The 17,736-nt window shown below is 32.1% G+C and overlaps 1 protein-coding gene across 1 annotated transcript; it reads left to right on the top strand.

Annotated features, from left to right (window-relative positions):
- Positions 1-257: 257 nt before the first annotated feature.
- On the top strand, positions 258-4,915 carry LOC139502551 (uncharacterized). The gene is made up of 6 exons (XM_071292049.1): positions 258-371; positions 780-807; positions 1,054-1,082; positions 2,375-2,512; positions 2,717-2,763; positions 4,139-4,915. Exons 1-6 carry the CDS (start codon positions 281-283, stop codon positions 4,355-4,357), a joined length of 552 nt encoding a protein of 183 aa, XP_071148150.1. The 5' UTR covers positions 258-280; the 3' UTR covers positions 4,358-4,915.
- Positions 4,916-17,736: the final 12,821 nt, after the last annotated feature.

The raw sequence follows: 17,736 nt of genomic DNA, 5'->3' as shown, positions 1-17,736 counted from the left end.
TTTTTTTATTAATTGTTATCTTCTTGGATAAGAAATACTATAATCATGATAATGTAATGTGAAAAATAACACATACACAAGATTTCGAATAACACCTTTGACTTATTGTCACAAAAGTAGTTTACTATCACATTTTTTGGGGTAGCTGATTTTCATAGGATAATTATGCATACTTGAAACAGTATAATAAATGTTTTCTTTTCACAATTGTTTTGTGATTTGTTAATTTAATAAGTATGCATTTTTTCCAGCAGTTACAGAAAATGAACTTGACAACAACATGTTGACTTTATGGATAAGTGTTCTTGCAATAATGACTGCTTTGATAATAGGCTTTAGGATATGTGTTAGGTTGAAAAATAAAATGAAAGGTATGACATAAATAAAAGGATTAAAAAAACTGACATTTATAATCAATTTAGTAACGTTGTCCACATTTCCCCTTTGTAAAAAAACTTTAGAAACCCTTGTAGTTGAAAATGTTCTGTTGATATGTTGTTACTTTTATATTTGGAATAGTTCCTTTTTCTGTTGTAATTTTTTTTTTTTTTTTTTTTACTTATATGTCATTTTTGTTTTGACAAGTACGCTTTTCCCCGAATGTAAAATACCGGATAAGAATTATAACCGGGTTTGTTCTTCTATATAGCACCCTCTGTTATTGGTTGGATTTGGTTTGCTAAGTCTGTAGCTTCAAATGTCGTGTTTTGTTTACTGTTTTTTGACTGTTTGTCTTTTAATAAGGTTTTCAAAGTAAGATGTTTTTTCATATTTTACAGGAAGAGAAAAACAGGCAACAAACATCAGGTAAATTTGCACAAATAAAGTCAAGAAAAAACTTTATACTCTTATGTATCATGTGTACACATGTATATTGAAAACAATTTTGTTTTTCTTTTACGTTTAATCGAAAGTAAAGCTTTATTCAGTACTGTTTAATAAAAAAAAAATTCATTTAATATGATGACGAAATAATGGTATCGTAAAACCTCTGTATATCATACTCTTCATTCAAACGGATTTATACATGTGAACAGTTTTTTTCTTTTTTAGTGATTCCGAATTAAGGTCTGATACACGAGGTAAGTTTATCTATTTTCTCCAGCAATTTACCTAATATCACTTATGAATGCTTCTGATAATACGTTCAGTTTATGCTTATGTTTAGATGTATTTGATTCATTTGAGGAAATGTGATATTTTGTTTTCGAATTTTGATGATGTGAAACACAAATAACATAACTGAAACTAATTCAACACCATAGGAGGAAAGAAAGTAAAGGAAACAGGAAAAAGTTATTATTTTGTCTATCAAAATAGTGACGGAAATACGGACAGGATATCAATGATGTGAATAACAAAAACATGTAGGCATCAAATCAGACAAATACGAATGCGGTTGATGGTATTAGACTACACTGAAGTTTCATGTTATGTTACAAAGTTTTTTTTTAGCAATCTCAACCAATGCTCTTTTCATAGTCACTGGATTTTTCTTGAGTAAACACATCAAAAGCACTTAACTCTAAATTATAAAAGAAACAACATATAATTCAATAAAATTCAAACATTCAGAAATATGGAACGTGTTCAAATCACCTTTTTGATGATAGTATATTATCTCTATTTAACGAGATGTTCCTTTGATCTTACTGATTGATAATTTCCTTTCTCCCCAAATTATAGTGATATGGAAATTTACCGCTAGAAGCTAAGGATGGATGTGACGATTACAGTTTGACTGTCCCTTTGGTATCTTTCGTCCCTCTTTTACAATGAAATAAACAACGTCATCTTAGGTAAAATAGCCACACACAGATTATCATTGGTCATCTCAACACGATTGCTTTTCTCACTTTCGACGCGCCAGCTCAAGCGAGACAAACAATCATGTTGAGATGACCAATGGTATACTATAGTTATCGTGATTGCTAGAAACCACATGACTTTTTCATTAGAAGGTTGGTTTAAAAATGTGGAAATTGTTTTACAATTGGTGTTCATATTTGTCGCATTTGGTTTCGTCTTTATAATAATATCTCTCTATCAACATTAAAAAAAAATGCCCAAAACCACCTCATTCCTTATTAAATATTATCATGTTATCTTGAAACCAAATAACTATGTCATTGGAAATTATACTCAGGAATATGAACTTTCTAAACTGTTCAACAAGAGGAGTCCAAATGGATCGCTTTTGGTATAATCGATATAAAAGTATCTCTCTATCAATTGTAAGTGCACCTTTTGTATCAGACCTTGTACCGCATTAAAGCTAATTGTATTAATATCAGTTAAATAAAATCGTGAACTGTAAATGTTTTATGAATGTCAAATAATCCATTACTTTGGTAAATATGTTTAATATAAATAGGCGAATCCGTTGAAAATCGTCTTTACCAATCTGCTGACAATCTGGAAGCCACTGCTGTAAGGAATCAGTCTCCAAACAGATATGACGTTGATGTTTTATCAACAGTGTCTACCAGGTCAATTGTTCTTACAAGAAATCGTAAGTTGTACTGTATTTGGTTTAATTGCATCGCCATAAACGATTTTTAAAACCAAAAAGGTAGAATTATTATACATAATTTAAATCATTCCTTTATTTATTTTATGTGTCTTTATTTAAATCCTACTTATACGAACGATATTATTGCAAATTCTGGAATAATAACGTATGATTATGAATAATATTCACAAATCTTGTTTTCAGAGGAAGAAACAACGGAACAAGGGTTTCACGATGCACGACTCTCTCAGGTAGATGTATTTGAAATCCGATCTGTACTTACTAACGTATTCGTGTAAACTTTCAATTTCGAATAAGAAATGATGGTTTGGTTATTTGTTCAGAGTCAAATAGTCTATTGAAAAATACTAAGATGTATGTACACAAATATCTTTCTTTAGACGATCTAGATTTGTACATGTTTTTAATGTATTAGCCTTTTTTGTTTCTATAATTAACTAACTTTTTACAGAAATAGATGGAAGGAATGGATCTTGATATGCAGTTTTGAAGACTTTACCTACTTATTGATCCCTATTCTTATTAACTTTAATCATCTAAAAATGATGTTGAAGCGTGTTTTCCTAGCGGATATGAGGAGAACAAGCACGTATTACACTTTAATTGCATGTCAAATTCGATAGGTGCAAGTAAAATGAACTCATCAAGTTGTAAGCTTAAGATATCACGGATTCTTATACTTATCTTTTAGTATTGTTGCATTGAAGGTTTCTTGTTAATGCTCTTTGACTTTGTATAAGCTAGGTTTAGTCTTTACAATGCTTTCATAATATTACCAAGTCTTGTGATATATTGTTACGAACACTTTACACATTCCAAACTCCCGTGACCAAGCTAAACATTATGAGCGACAATATAGTTTCCTTAATTGGAATTTCGCATAATTAACCCCATTTAAGCCTTCACACGAGAAGCGTTTTATGTTGCGTTTGTAAACTGTTTTTCATCTGTTTTTCGTTATTTGCCATGGGGTTGTCAGCTTGGTATCGACTTATGAATTTAATAACCATATTTGTATTTTACGACTATCTTTAGCGTAGATAGTACATATTGATACTGTTTTTTCCCGTTTATTTATCCTTAAGAATTGTTTTCTTAATTGATGAATCAGTTCAATGAAAATTATAAATAGTCTACATCTTTCCGTGATCATATTCATATAATTAGAGTGCACCGATTGTTTTGTTTGTACCCCAATATTTTCTCATTTTCAATACTAGGAACGATATGTCATTTTTTAGCCCGTCCAGCATATTCAGCTACGATTAGTTATGTAACCATACATATATAAAAAAAAATACTTCCCATTCCTAGTACGCATATAATGAATGATGTACTAGGAAATGGTATTTTTTTAGATATGCAGGGTTACAGAAATAATCGTAGCTGGTTATGCTATACGAACAAATGAAACTTGCTAATTTTATTTTTTTTGCTTTTGTTATATGGTGTTAGATAATATTATCCAACTAAAACAGTTTTCATACAAAACTATCTAGTACGTAGTCTGAATTGCACCATCTATGACAAATGAGCTCTGCTATTGATAGTCACTTGTTTCTTATATCAAATGAAATTACCATATTTAGTTTTGCTATCTTTTAGATTGGAAGTCCCACCCTCATCTATACTGAGGTCGTATTTGAAGCTGCAGGATCTTCCACAGAAACACAAACTAGGGCTTTTGTTCATAGAGCAGAGGACAGAACACTGTATTCTGAAATCGATTTACTGCACCGAGCAAGTGAAAGCGATGATGATGACTTTATGTACGTAGACGGCATAGAGCAGTTTACCCTGAAAAATAATAAGCATGCAACTTAGATATCGAGTATTAACGTCTTTCTTCGTGCAATTGATATGCATATGTCATCATGAGTAGATCATGCGAATAGAGGCTATTTTCTATAATACTTGAATAGTTGATGTATGCTGCAGTTAACAATATCGAATAGCAATAAAGCTTATAAATCACCATTTTAAGTGATCATTTAAAAAAAAAATATATGTCAGTTGTTTATTACGAGAACCTGTCAGAAAAACGTTTTTGATAAATAACAAATTCCAATAGATAACTTATAGTGTGTCTTTCTGTGTTGTACTGTTACAATACTGTTCCAAGTTGGTGTGATGGTTGGCGCCTGTTGAAACGTTTAGACCCACTCCTTTTGTATGCACCTGCCATAAGTCAGGAACTTGTTGTTTTATTAATGGTTATCATTTGTTGATGTGGTTCATAAATGTTTCTCGTTTCTCGTTTTGTATATTGATTAAACCGTTTGTTTTCTTGTTTGGATTGTTTTACACTAGTAATTTTGGAATCCTTTATAGCTTGCTGTTCGGTATGAGCCAAACCTCCGTGTGGAAACCCGTACTATGACCAATAATTGTTTCCTTTTTAATTAGTGTGACCTGGATGGAGAGTTATTGCATTGGAACTCATACCACATCTTCTTCTAGTTTTATCTATAAACACAATATGATATTCTAACACTTTTCGAGATTATATTTTGATTAAAGTTGAGTTCAGAAGTGTCCAAAGTGTCTTGAAATAAATAGTATCATATGTATATATGTTCGAGTTCTAACTAAATCGGGAGTTAAAGATACTAAAATAGTTACAAGAATGGGATTAGTCAGTGTTGCTGTTTCTTTTGACATCTTATTGAAAACAAAATAGCATAAACCAGTTCTGATGTGACGAAGTTTAATATCTATAAATATAATAAAGTTAGTATTCATTTTAAGGTATTGGTCGTAGGAATACACTATATACTAGACACTTCAAATGTACCGGTTTCAAATGTACTGTAACATGTTTGAATATCGTTCTATCTGAATTGTATTTGCAGTTTTTTTTCATAAATGAATAGAGTATACAGCTGTTTTTTTTAATAAACATGAACCTGCATCTTGCCTAATAGTATACTTAATACACGCGTAATTGAGAATACAAAAGGTTGTTTTTTTCGCAGACAGTTTATAACGTTTTTACACGCTCACGTATAAAGATCGATTTTTTTCTTTAACACAACTGCGCAACATAGGTGAGGAAATTTAGGTAGTATATGTCTGACTATCCTTTAAAAAATATTGTGAAAACAAGTTCTCCGTATTGTTTAATTTGTGGCACCGGTAATCAGAATTAATGTGCAGCAGTCCCATCGGTTACCAAGGCTAGTACGGTTAAGCACCTGTCTGTTAAAAGTTACCTATAATATCTGTACTTAGTGGCTTTTTGTCATTGGGATGTTCATGTACCCTGTCACATTCACTCTTTTTTTGTTACGAGTATTTATATTTGTATCCATCGATCTGATGGGATAAGTTTTTTCAACTGATTTTTATACTTTGTTCTTTTTTTGTACTGTAACACTACTATCCCGGGGTTAAAGCATTTGTAAAGGGGGTGAGAGTTCACAAACATGTTTAACCCCGCCACATTATAAATGTACGTGTCTGGTCCAAGTCAGGAACCTGGAATGCAGTGTTTTTCGATTTTGACGCTCTAAATATCAATTGACCTTTTTATCAGGTTCAGGGACCGGTACATTCTTTTTTAATATTAAAAAAAAAGATGTGTTATGATTGCCATTAGACAACTCTCCACAAGAGAACAAAATGACCCAGAAATTAACAATTATAGTTCATCGTACGGCCTTCAACCATGAGCAAAGCCCATACCGCATAAGCAGTTATAAAAGGCCCCGAAATGACAATGTCAAACAATTCAAACAAGAAAAGTAATGGCATTATTTAAGTACAAAAATGAAATAAATAAATCCCCTCTTAATATTATTCACCCTCTATGGATCCGTAGGGGGGTCAGAAGTTAACCGTATAACGAATTTATCGCACGCTGGATTTTTTGCGCTGCGATTTGTCGAAAAATAAACAATCAAACACAACAACATTAAAGATGACGTCACCATTAAGGGGACGATAATTTGATATAGGGGAAAAGGGGGGGGGGGGTCGAGGCAGGAGGATTTTGAAAATAAATAACTCAGCCTTGATAATCACAAAAATAAATGGTTTGGTCTGTGGTACTTTGAAAATAAATAACCTGACTTACAATGTATTGAAAATAAATAACTCAGTAGGTCTATTTGAGAGTATGAGATTTCACCAGATTATTCATAAAATTCATCTGTTTTACAAAAAAAAATCGGGAAACACTCCCAAATCTTTGAATAATAAAATATTATTTAAATATAATTGAATTGTATGAAAATAGGTTTCATTTAACTTGAGGTATATTGTGTCAGAAACACTTACCTCACTTTAATTACAGGGCAGTAACTACATTGAGGCATGCCTCATGTAGGATATTTCATAAACAAAAATTGGTCTTCATCTCAAATTGTATTGCATTCCTTTTGTAATTTAGTAAAAAAAACATGTTACAAATTTTAAAATGCAACTTACGAGGGTTTGGATGGGGTTAAATGATTAAAGAATAATGCCCTTAAAAAATGAAGATTAGAGAATAACGGGCAAAAAAAATGAAGATTAGAGAAAAAAGGGGTTAATTTTTTGAAGATTAGAGGAAAAAGGGGTGAAAATTAAATGTTTATAGAATAACAGACCCCCCCCCTCCCCCCCCCCCCCCAACCCATCCAGACCCTCACTTACAGCGACACATTATTTTTATTTCGTTTCAAGTAATCTGAAACTTTAAATTTCGTAATGCAGCTTCCAACTTTCAAACGACTATTTATATGAAAAGAAGGAAATTTGGTATGATTCACAAATTAGAGACTTCCATGGTCACTTAGTGTCGAAAGCACAAGTATGTGAGCAATATTTGGCCTTTAAGGAGGCTCGAGGGTATAAACATTTCAGAAAAAAAATCAAACATTTGTTTTTCATTACAAATTGTATTTATTTCCTTTTGTAGTTATTACTTTATCATATGGTACAAAAATCATTCAAAACAATCAATTCGTGTTGGCCCCAGATGACTTTTAAATTGTATATATCCTTGAAAAAGTTCCAAATTATCTCTCTTTGGTGGACAAATGCCATTATTGGCTTTAAAATCGGAATATCTTTTTCAACTCACCGGTGACCTATATTTTTTAATATAATTTCCATATAAGCTGTACTTTAACTAAATTATTGTAAAATTTGAGCGATTTCTGTAATAAATTTCTTTTTTTATTTCGATATTACCTTTATTTCTCCTATTACTTCAACAGAAAAAAAAAACCTTTACAAAAATGTATGCTTCTTTCGAAGGCAGATTGACTGTGATCGCAAATGAACGGTGACCCCACTTTTTTATTTGATTGTTCTATTAACTATAAGATAAAGTTCATTTATAGAAAAATATAGAGAAATCCTATATAAATGATTTAGAACCGCGAACCCCCTTAAACGCATTGACTTTAATATTGTCAAAGGTAAACTAGCACAATGTGAATTTATGGATTAATTTAAATATGACATCACAAAGTTTAAATTCCACAACTTCTTTTTTTAAATGCCCAATGAAAAAGATCGAGTGGGAGTATTTTGATATTGGAAATATACTGACCGACTTTAGAAACGCAACACTAGATTATTGTTGTGTTATTTTTGAATGAATGTGTCCCCGTCAAAAGCTGTGACTGCATATTACAAACGCCAAAATAATTGTCAGAAAGGTCAACAAATTCTGTCTGACATGTTTTTGGTTCTGTTTTACACCTTCTGGTTTTGCATTTATTCAAGCCATTAATTGGTTTTGGCAATTATGCGGTTGGAACTCGAGGGCTTTTAAAGTTTTCCTTCAGTCGATTCTTTGGCAATTCAGTTGATGGGAAACATTTATGGCTTGAAGCTGTACGTAATCGCACTCGGCAATTTGATTAGAAGTTGACGTAAACATGTCTGACAAATGACGTTGCGTAATCAAATTTTGTTGACGTTTCATTGTCACTAAACGTTTATTTGTTCATTGATGGCCAGCCACCAATCTTGTCTACTTGTATCGTTGTCGGAAAGACAGTAAGACGTGTTTCTGAAGTCATACAGTATGGTTGCAGCACGTTTATGTTTTAATGTTTGCAGTATTCGTAAGGGGTAATTCAGTTTTTTGTTTCTCACTCTTGTCAAAATGGAGATGCACCATTTTTAAACTGGTTCAAGTGATGCAAAGGATTTAAAGAACTGTTTCACAAAGCAAAACAACTGAAACAATCTTTCATGGGTCCAAAATTTCGCTTTAAGAATTTCGTGCGACTTCAAAAATTCGGTATGGTCAATAACCACAGGTAAGTCAGATTTTGAGTTTTTGTACAGAGAAAGAAGTATGATAAGCATGAAAAGTAGTTGTAAGAAAATGAAACAAGATTTGGTAAAAATAATCAACAAAATGAGTGTTGCGTTTCTAAAGCCGTTCAGTATACAATGCACGCCTCAGAGAAATTCACACATAAAAGATAGACTGTAATTAAAATAGATGATCCTGATTTTGTTTTATAACGGTGCCAGAATTCTTATAAGTTGTATCGTCAAGGCTGCTGACTACTAGACATGTTACGAAAAGGTATATTCTCGACGCTGAGGTTGACAAATTAGACTTAAAATTTGGGGACGGTGTCAAAACATTGATTATAGATTTAAATAGGTAAAAGTCTTGGTTAGTTCAAATTACATTTTCCTAGAACATCCTTATGTATTTAACATCTTATACGACAACTGCTTTTGTGATATCATTGCTGGCTAAAACCTGTCATAAGACATAAAAGGTGTTACTGTACGTGCGTAGGAGTGGGTGGTCTAGAAAAGGTGGGGGACTGAGGGTTATACAAGTTCATTCAATTCTAGATTGATAATATTATACAATTATAGTAAGCAAGTTAAATTTTAGTTTTTTTTGGCCAAGTTACTCATTCCGCCTTTTCTTAACTCAAAACTCCCGTCCTGCATTTTTCAAATTTAATCCTAGTCCCCCTCTCCCTGAAAATAACAACTGGTACCTCCGTAGGGTAGTAATAGGTACACATTCAACAGATTTAATTTAAAAAAAATAAACATATTTGTTTTAGAGAAACTCCTAGCAGGAAAGACCCATCGGTCATCGGTGTCACTTTTTTTTTTTTTCATAATCTCATTTTCTTATGAAACGGTTGGCGAATTTCCACAAATGATTTAGGAATTTATGAAATACAAAATATCTGCATAAGGTGGTTTTAAGATATAAATGCAAACTTAAGACATTATGCGATGCTTTTGAAACTCTGCAGGGTTGTTCAACCGACGAGTCGCGAGTCATATTTTACACAAACCTCTTCTTGTTCTAAACATACATGACATATTTGCCGCTGAACGTTAAGCAATCAACAATCAATCAATCACACACTATTATACAGAAAATACAAAATGAGCTGAAACTTTTGATATTGAAACAAAGTTGGAAGGAAATAAAGAGAGAAAATAAATGCCTTCGAAGCTATATGACAGGGCGAAATTTTCTATTTAGTGCAACATGCCTAAAATTGAAATCGTGTTTTAGTTGTTTAAAACAGACCCCGTTAGATAACAATTTAGGTGGTAAACAACTGGATCAAAATACATACACTGTTGTGTTTTTTTTAAACTATATAAAAATGATCGATACATATATATTCACGAGAAGGTATACACCAGATTAAAATACTTAAGACTATTTTCAAGACAATGGCTCGCCAAAGAATTCACACACGTATGTACCCCGTATCTCCGTTGTACCGCACATCTATTGCATTAACATGAACGCCCCCTCCCCCCACACATATTTATTTTTGCAGTATTATTATAGTTACTTAAAAGTATAATGGAAAGTATTTTATTTCTAATCGTATAAATGTAATTGAATATTCGTTCCATACGGAACTGCCTGCGAAAGGATCAATGCAGTTTTTAAATAAAATACAAAGTATACACAGGTGATCTCTTTAGTGTTGTGACACAGTCCCCACATTTAAAGTGTAAATTGTCAACCTCAGCGTCGTGAATATACCTTTTCGTAACATGTCTACTAGTATGATTGTTCTGTGAAACATTCTGTCTAATATGCCAGAATAATATGGTATCGATTTATATAAGTTGTCTATTAATAATCAGGGGCACATCAAGAGGGCATTTCCAACCCAGATCCAACCATCCGTTTCTATTCAAAACCATTGATCTCCCTGAATCGGCCATTGATAAGGCTCCGGACGCAAGAGTCACTTTAGAATATGAATATGATCACTTTGGGTTTTTGTTTTGCGGTAGTTAATCCCTTTCTAAAGTGGGCTTCCGTTTGGTTGGATAGGATTTTCAAATAGGCAGACGGGGCCTCGGTGGTCGAGTAGTCTAACATTCTCTAAGTAGTCACTACTGAAATCACTGGCCAGTCAACACTGAGGTTGTGAGTTCGAACCCCCCTCGTTCGGGTGCAATCGAATTTAATCTTAATTGACTAGGATTGTCAGTTTTCCTATCGAAGGTCGGTGGTTTTCTCCGGGCACTCCGCCTTCCTCCACCAATTAAAACTGATCGCCACGAAATAGCGTTGCGTTAAAACACAAAAAATCAAATAGGTAGTCACGTGCGATCGCAATGAGGATGCTTATTCTGATGCATCGTTTAACTCATGCAAGGACCTACCTCTTGTTCTGTTTATTTGTTCTCCTCCTCCTAGGCTTGTCCTTCCCTTCTTTTTAAATGAAAATGATATTATGTTTAATAGTTTCAGCTGGCTTCACGAAGGCTGCAATTTGGACTGAAAACTAAAAGTTTTCGGAAAGGAAACTTTTTTACTATGATCCAAATGTGCGAAATGTTAAGTACGTATTTAATGTTACCTCGTAGTTTATTACCAAAATGTATAGATAAAACGCACATCATAATGTCTGCCCATCTTTATTTATCCCCTTTCCTGTACTTTTTTATATTGTTTAGTAATTTTATGTTGTTTATACTATACAATAAATGCTGACATTATATTAGTATTGTTAAATATATTGTTTTTTTGGAGAAAACTTCATAATATAATTTAGAATGTAATGTAAAGTATTAGAAAATGTGTCAAAGAGACAACAATCCGACCAAAGAGCAGAAACCAGCCATATAACTATAATCAAATTTGGTTAAAGTGCCAATTAAACAACTCTCCATCCAAGTTAAAATTGGTAAAAGTAAACCATCATAGGTCAAAGTACGGTCTTCAACGCCTTGGCTCATACCGAACAGCAGGCTATAAAAAAGTCCCCCCCCCCCCCAAAAAAAAATAAAATAAAAAAATATGACTACAGGTAGAAAAAACAAACATACGGGAAAACCAACAGTCTAATCTACATGTATATAATAAAAATCACTGAACATCAGGTTCCTGACCAATGGGTCTTCAACACGGCGAGAAAAATTCCACCCCCGGTGATGGCATTCGATAGACCCCTACACAAAAATGACTACTAGTCTAGTGAAAATGGGCGTCATACCAAACTCCCAAAACAAATATAAATGAACTAAAATTTAAAAAAAAAAACATACAAGACTAACAAAGGCCATAGGCTCCAGAATTTGAACATGTTTTAAAATGCCGTAGGGTTTAACACATTTTGTGAGTTTAACCCCCCTAGACATCTATCAAATGTAGAAATAAACACCCAGTAATACTTACAGTAAGTATGCCATTGGAATTTCCATGGAAACTACGGCCATCTTGAAAATGCCACACCCTGGTTACAAATCTGCACATGCTGGTCAAGATTATGGTATAGTTTCAAAACAATTGGTATAAATGTAAGCTGGACAAAAAAAATGAAGAAAAATAAGAAAAAAAGAAACGTAGAATAACAATATGTCACCCCAACTCCGTTGAGGGTGCCATACTTATTCTTTCCTTCACAGTGTTATTTAGCCGGTCTAGCAATATCTTCCGGGCAACAGAGAACTTCTCCTACTCCTATATATAGGTATACCTATATGGTCATTTTCTTTTTAAATAAGTTTGTATAACCATTACTAGTTTACTGTGTAAATTATTACTGTAACAGCTTACATTGAATCCAATGAAATCCCATGGTTCGAAAGCCAAGTCCTGCTGATCTTCAATCCTTCCTAATATCATTATGGAACGAATTCTTGTTTTAATTTAATCACATGGTCACAAGTTTCACTATGTTGTATATATATACGTCATTTCAATTTAATTGCATATGTCTTTTTTTTAATAACCAGTCGTGTGACTGTATCATGTGTTCTTAATTAAACAATTTCACTAACACACACATGACACAGTCATAAATTCTAGTCATACAATTTCGATTTTTTTTAACAAATTCCCCCTGTTTATTATTAAGCTTATTATCGGTACATTTGTTTTAAAACGGTAAACAAAGTAAAATACCTGTTTCTTCCCACAACAAATGCTAAAAATTCCCTTCTCGGTTTCAAACTCTTCATATATATTTCTATTTATCTTAATAATTTCATTTTATATATATCTCCTGACAGTCTTAGGAATATGTTTGATAAACTATTAGCAAAGGTAAGTCAGAAATCAATGTGTTTGTGTATTCATCATAGGCACTTTAAGTGCGTGTTCACTATTTATATACATATATTCGCCCTTGCCATTGAGTAGTTGGAATAGCACGTCACACATTTTAAATGAACCCAATGAAAAATAAACGAGGTAATATTTGAATATTGATAAAATGTACGGTAAAATTTAGATCTTGATTTTGTTTTGTTCATATTTAATATGAAATAATAATACATAATTACTACGAAATTACATCAACTAATATCATGTCAATTGAATAAATGACAAAGAATAGCAAAGGTGGGGAGAAAAACCTGCCCCATATCTAAAATCATATTTACTTCAAAAGATAAAATAAAGGGCGGTATGTGGGAGGGAATTTTGAACAAATTGTTTGATAAGAATCACAAGTTAACACATCAAATGCTGATGATAAAAGGAAGTGACCACACTGCACTTACACGTGAACTCGTGCTGACCCGCAAGGCCATTGACCAATAAGAAAGATGATATCCAATCATGCATTGGTCATAAAAGAAATTTCTCTGCACGTGAAAACAAGTTATCTAATTTCAACAATTTATCGTTTAATTAAGTAGGACACTCTGACCCTTTGACCAGACTAGAGACATTATACATTTACAGTAATAAAAGCTCACTCTTTTATTTAAGTCGGTTACAAAATGTAGTAATAACCAATTAAACAGAATTATCTTCTCAGCTGTTTTAAATTATTTTATTCCGCTTAATTTTCAATTAGCAAATAAAACTGGTTTTAAGACAGACAGCTAGATACCATAAACATACTACGTATACACAAGCCAGAGTCTGAGCTTGATTTGCTATATGATATAAAAACTAAACTGACGAAAAAAGGTCATTTATTCAAAATCATATGCTAAAAATACATTTTGCAAATAAAACATTAGACATAAAAGTTCATATTTAATATGAAATAATAATACATAATTACTACGAAATTACATCAACTAATATCATGTCAATTGAATAAATGACAAAGAATAGCAAAGGTGGGGAGAAAAAACCTGCCACAAATCCACTCTTTGGCTGAAAGAGTGGATCTGAAATCCACTCTAAGGCTAAAAGAGTGGATCCCCCACCCGAGGACTCTGGCGACGTGAATATAATTATATATGACTTGGGAAAAAAATACATTCACATACAAACACACATCACTTTATTATGTAAAACGTTTCCACATTTAGCAGAAATATTAAAAGTTCCTATTTTCATATACCAAGATATTACTTTAAAATTATCTCTTACTGGTGAAAATGATAAAAGGTGTAAATCTTATTCCGACCAGGATCACAGCAATTAAATTACAATAGAATCGCAGTTACAATGTAAGTATGATTCAGAATTCATATTTCTTCTTACATCCAGACATTTAAATATAGAATCCTTTATATATTTTAGTACAGACAATTAGTACTTTGATTAACCGAAACAATATCTTTAATTTTAAAAATTCAAACAAAACTTAAGTATATTTTTACAAAGCTCTGGATCCTTCCTAAATACGAAGTTTTATATCTGACTATTTCTGTAAGGGATCATGAGCAAAGGATTCCCAAACTACACTTGACATTTTTCAATCGAAAATGTATAAATATAAAAAAGAATATGTGGTATGATTGCCAATGAGACAGTTCACCACAAGAGACCAAAATGACACGGAAATTAACGACTATAGGTCATCGCACTGCCTTTAACAATGATCAAAGCCTATATTGCATAGTCAGCTATTAAAGACCCAAAAATGACCATGCAAAACAATTCAAACAAGAAAACTAATGGCCGTATTTATATAAAAAAAAAAATAAAAAAAAAATAAAAATTAAAAAATTAGCAAAAAACTTAAATGTAACACATAAGCAAACGACAACCACTGAACTACAGGCTCCTAACTTGGGAAAGGCACATACATACATAATATGGCGGGGTGAATTCCATAGGGTAAACATTTTTAAATTGAAATTAGTAAATAAGTATTTAGTGTACCTTTTTTAACTCTCAGTTATTTTTGTTGTGATCCGAATTGATATGAGACTATAGAAATAATTTTCGTAACTCATGATACGGTAAAAGGAAAAGTTTTAGTCACAATTTTTTAAATATACAGCTTTATAGAAATTTAATGACTGGTGAACATCACCATTCAATATTAATAGTAATAATTTATATCGATAACACCACTATAAAAAAGGAGGAATACACCAAACTTACTTCAACCTAACATAAAATAAATTCATTCCTTCCTGGCATGATACAGAACTTATTTTAAGAAACTGTTATTGCAATGCAATACATTTAAAAGGTTTATATTGTATAGTAGTAAATAAAGTTGTAAAATGAATAAAATATTATTCCAGCTTTAAGACTTAGTGATGTTTCATTTAATTTTTTGTACCTTAATTGCGATAAAAGTGAAAAGATGTAAGTTTTAACCGAATAAATATTTATAGCTTTTGACACATACTATAAACATTTAACAAAAAGAAAGAAAAAAACCCAATTTAGTTAATAACCAGTTTAGTTAAATATAAAAACTTTGGTTTGTGATGGATTTATCTCTAAAGACAATAGCATTTAGAAAACATTGGAATAAACCATTAAGTCGTTTTATATATAATTTGAATAATTAGTATGAATAAGCACGGCAACATTAAAAGCCATAACATGATTTACGAATTATTCATGTATACATACAGGAAGTTAAACCGAGCCTACCGAATGATCCCATTGACATTCGAACAATGTATAAAGACAGCATGAGGAGGGCGGCAATAAAGACATACATTGTATGAAATAAAGATCACAAACGTTTTAGCAGGCTATACTGACCCAAACAAGATACATTGGAATTATGTGAAATAAAGATAAAAACCGTTTTGGCAGGCAAATTAGAATGCTGACCCAAAACAAGACAGTTGTAACTATATGAAATAAAAATCATAAAACGTTTTGGCAGGCAATGCTGACCCAAAACAAGACCGTTGTAATTATATGAAATAAAATCATAAAACGTTTTGGCAGGCAATGCTGACCCAAAACAAGACAGTTGTAATTATATGAAATAAAATCATAAAACGTTTTGGCAGGCAATGCTGGCCCAAAACAAGACAGTTGTAATTATAAGAAATAAATATCATAAAACGTTTTGGCAGGCAATGCTGACCCAAAACAAGACAGTTGTAATTATAAGAAATAAAAATCATAAAATGTTTTGGCAGGCAATGCTGACCTAAAACAAGACAGTTTTAATTTATGAAATAAAGATAGTAAACGTTTTGGCAGGCAAAGCTGACCCAAAACAAGACAGTTGTGATGGTATGAAATAAAGATCATAATGTTTTGTCAGGTAATACTGACACGCAACAGCTGAAGTATAAAGTTCTGATACTAAATTTATTCTTTTTAGCTGTTAAATTCTATAAACGTATTTGACTCTAATCCTTGAATCACGGATACTATTAGAACTATTCCATCCATGAACTGCGGTAGAAGTCTTTGTTTGTTTTATTTTCCTTCCTCTAAAACTAAGTGCTGTATTTAAGTAACGAGAGTCCTGGACAATTAACGACATAGTCAACTTTAAAGAGATGGTGGAATAACATTAGGTGCTTTGAGCTTTCATCGTAACTAGGGTCCAGTTGTGTATCAAAATGCTGATCGAAGTCGTATTTTGTAAATTTGTATTTATAAAACAGTCAATTAGGCTTTGGTTAGTCAATATTGATACGACTCGCACTTCTGGATCAAAATTCTAATCTCGAAATTAGGTATGTGTCCTTAATGTCAGTGAAACAGCAACCCATCAATATTCGTATGTTCGTATTATCGGCCTTATGGCATACCGCTGGCAAAAGAAAGTATATCACGCTTTATTGCACACGTCCTTAAATGGGGAAAGTTCTTTCGTAGATGAATGCCATTCTTAGCGCTCTTCGTCCATAGTCAAGGCATGAAAATAAACAAACAAAAAAAGAATGTAAAATAATGGATAAAATTAATTTCTCATTAAAAACAAATTTGGTCTTACTCAAGGACCACAAACATAACGCATGTTAAGGAATAATATGCGATAATTAAATTATCAAAGTTTCTCTTCTTTAAAAATCAACCATTAAACAGAAAAGATGTTTTTATTATGTATTAAATGAAGAGTATGAACTTTAAAATATCATCAGTATATATCTATATATGGCTTGTCCAATGTTATTTTTATTAACAAATCTAGTATATAGAAAAAAGCAAACGACCTTGGAGTGCATAAGTATCGGCATAAAAATTATCAATTACGTTCATCGCAACCCAAACTATATCATTTACATGAATTATACTAGTAAAGATAAATAAAATAATATAATAAAAACATGTATTGCAAACTGACAAACATGTAAATCTGACTACATGTATCAAAATACTGGCAATTTTGTATGTAGTTAAAGAATTGATTACAAAATTAATTTATTCCAAAACAATCACTATGACGAAAAAATAATTAAATGTAGTTTAGCATGAGTTTCATGGCGAAGCATAAAACAATACAGAGATCATAGACCAAGCTACTACGACCTCTGCAAAAATAAAACATGCGTTTCATGACGAAGCATAAAACAAAACCCACTACATATTAACTTTACAAAAGCAAATACACAGAGGTCATAGACCAAGC

The sequence above is a fragment of the Mytilus edulis genome, chromosome 14 (genome assembly GCF_963676685.1).
Source record: "Mytilus edulis chromosome 14, xbMytEdul2.2, whole genome shotgun sequence".
NCBI lineage: Eukaryota > Metazoa > Mollusca > Bivalvia > Mytilida > Mytilidae > Mytilus > Mytilus edulis.
The sequence above is the reverse complement of the archived record's forward strand: the minus strand, read 5'-3'. Positions and strand labels throughout refer to the sequence as shown.

Bases quoted from the DNA above. Each gene is read 5' to 3' on its own strand.
- LOC139502551 (XM_071292049.1), top strand. From the start codon at position 281: ATGTTGACTTTATGGATAAGTGTTCTTGCAATAATGACTGCTTTGATA. The intron at 372-779 runs GTATGACATAAA...CATATTTTACAG, and splicing joins GTTGAAAAATAAAATGAAAG to GAAGAGAAAAACAGGCAACA. The intron at 2,513-2,716 runs GTAAGTTGTACT...TCTTGTTTTCAG, and splicing joins AATTGTTCTTACAAGAAATC to AGGAAGAAACAACGGAACAA.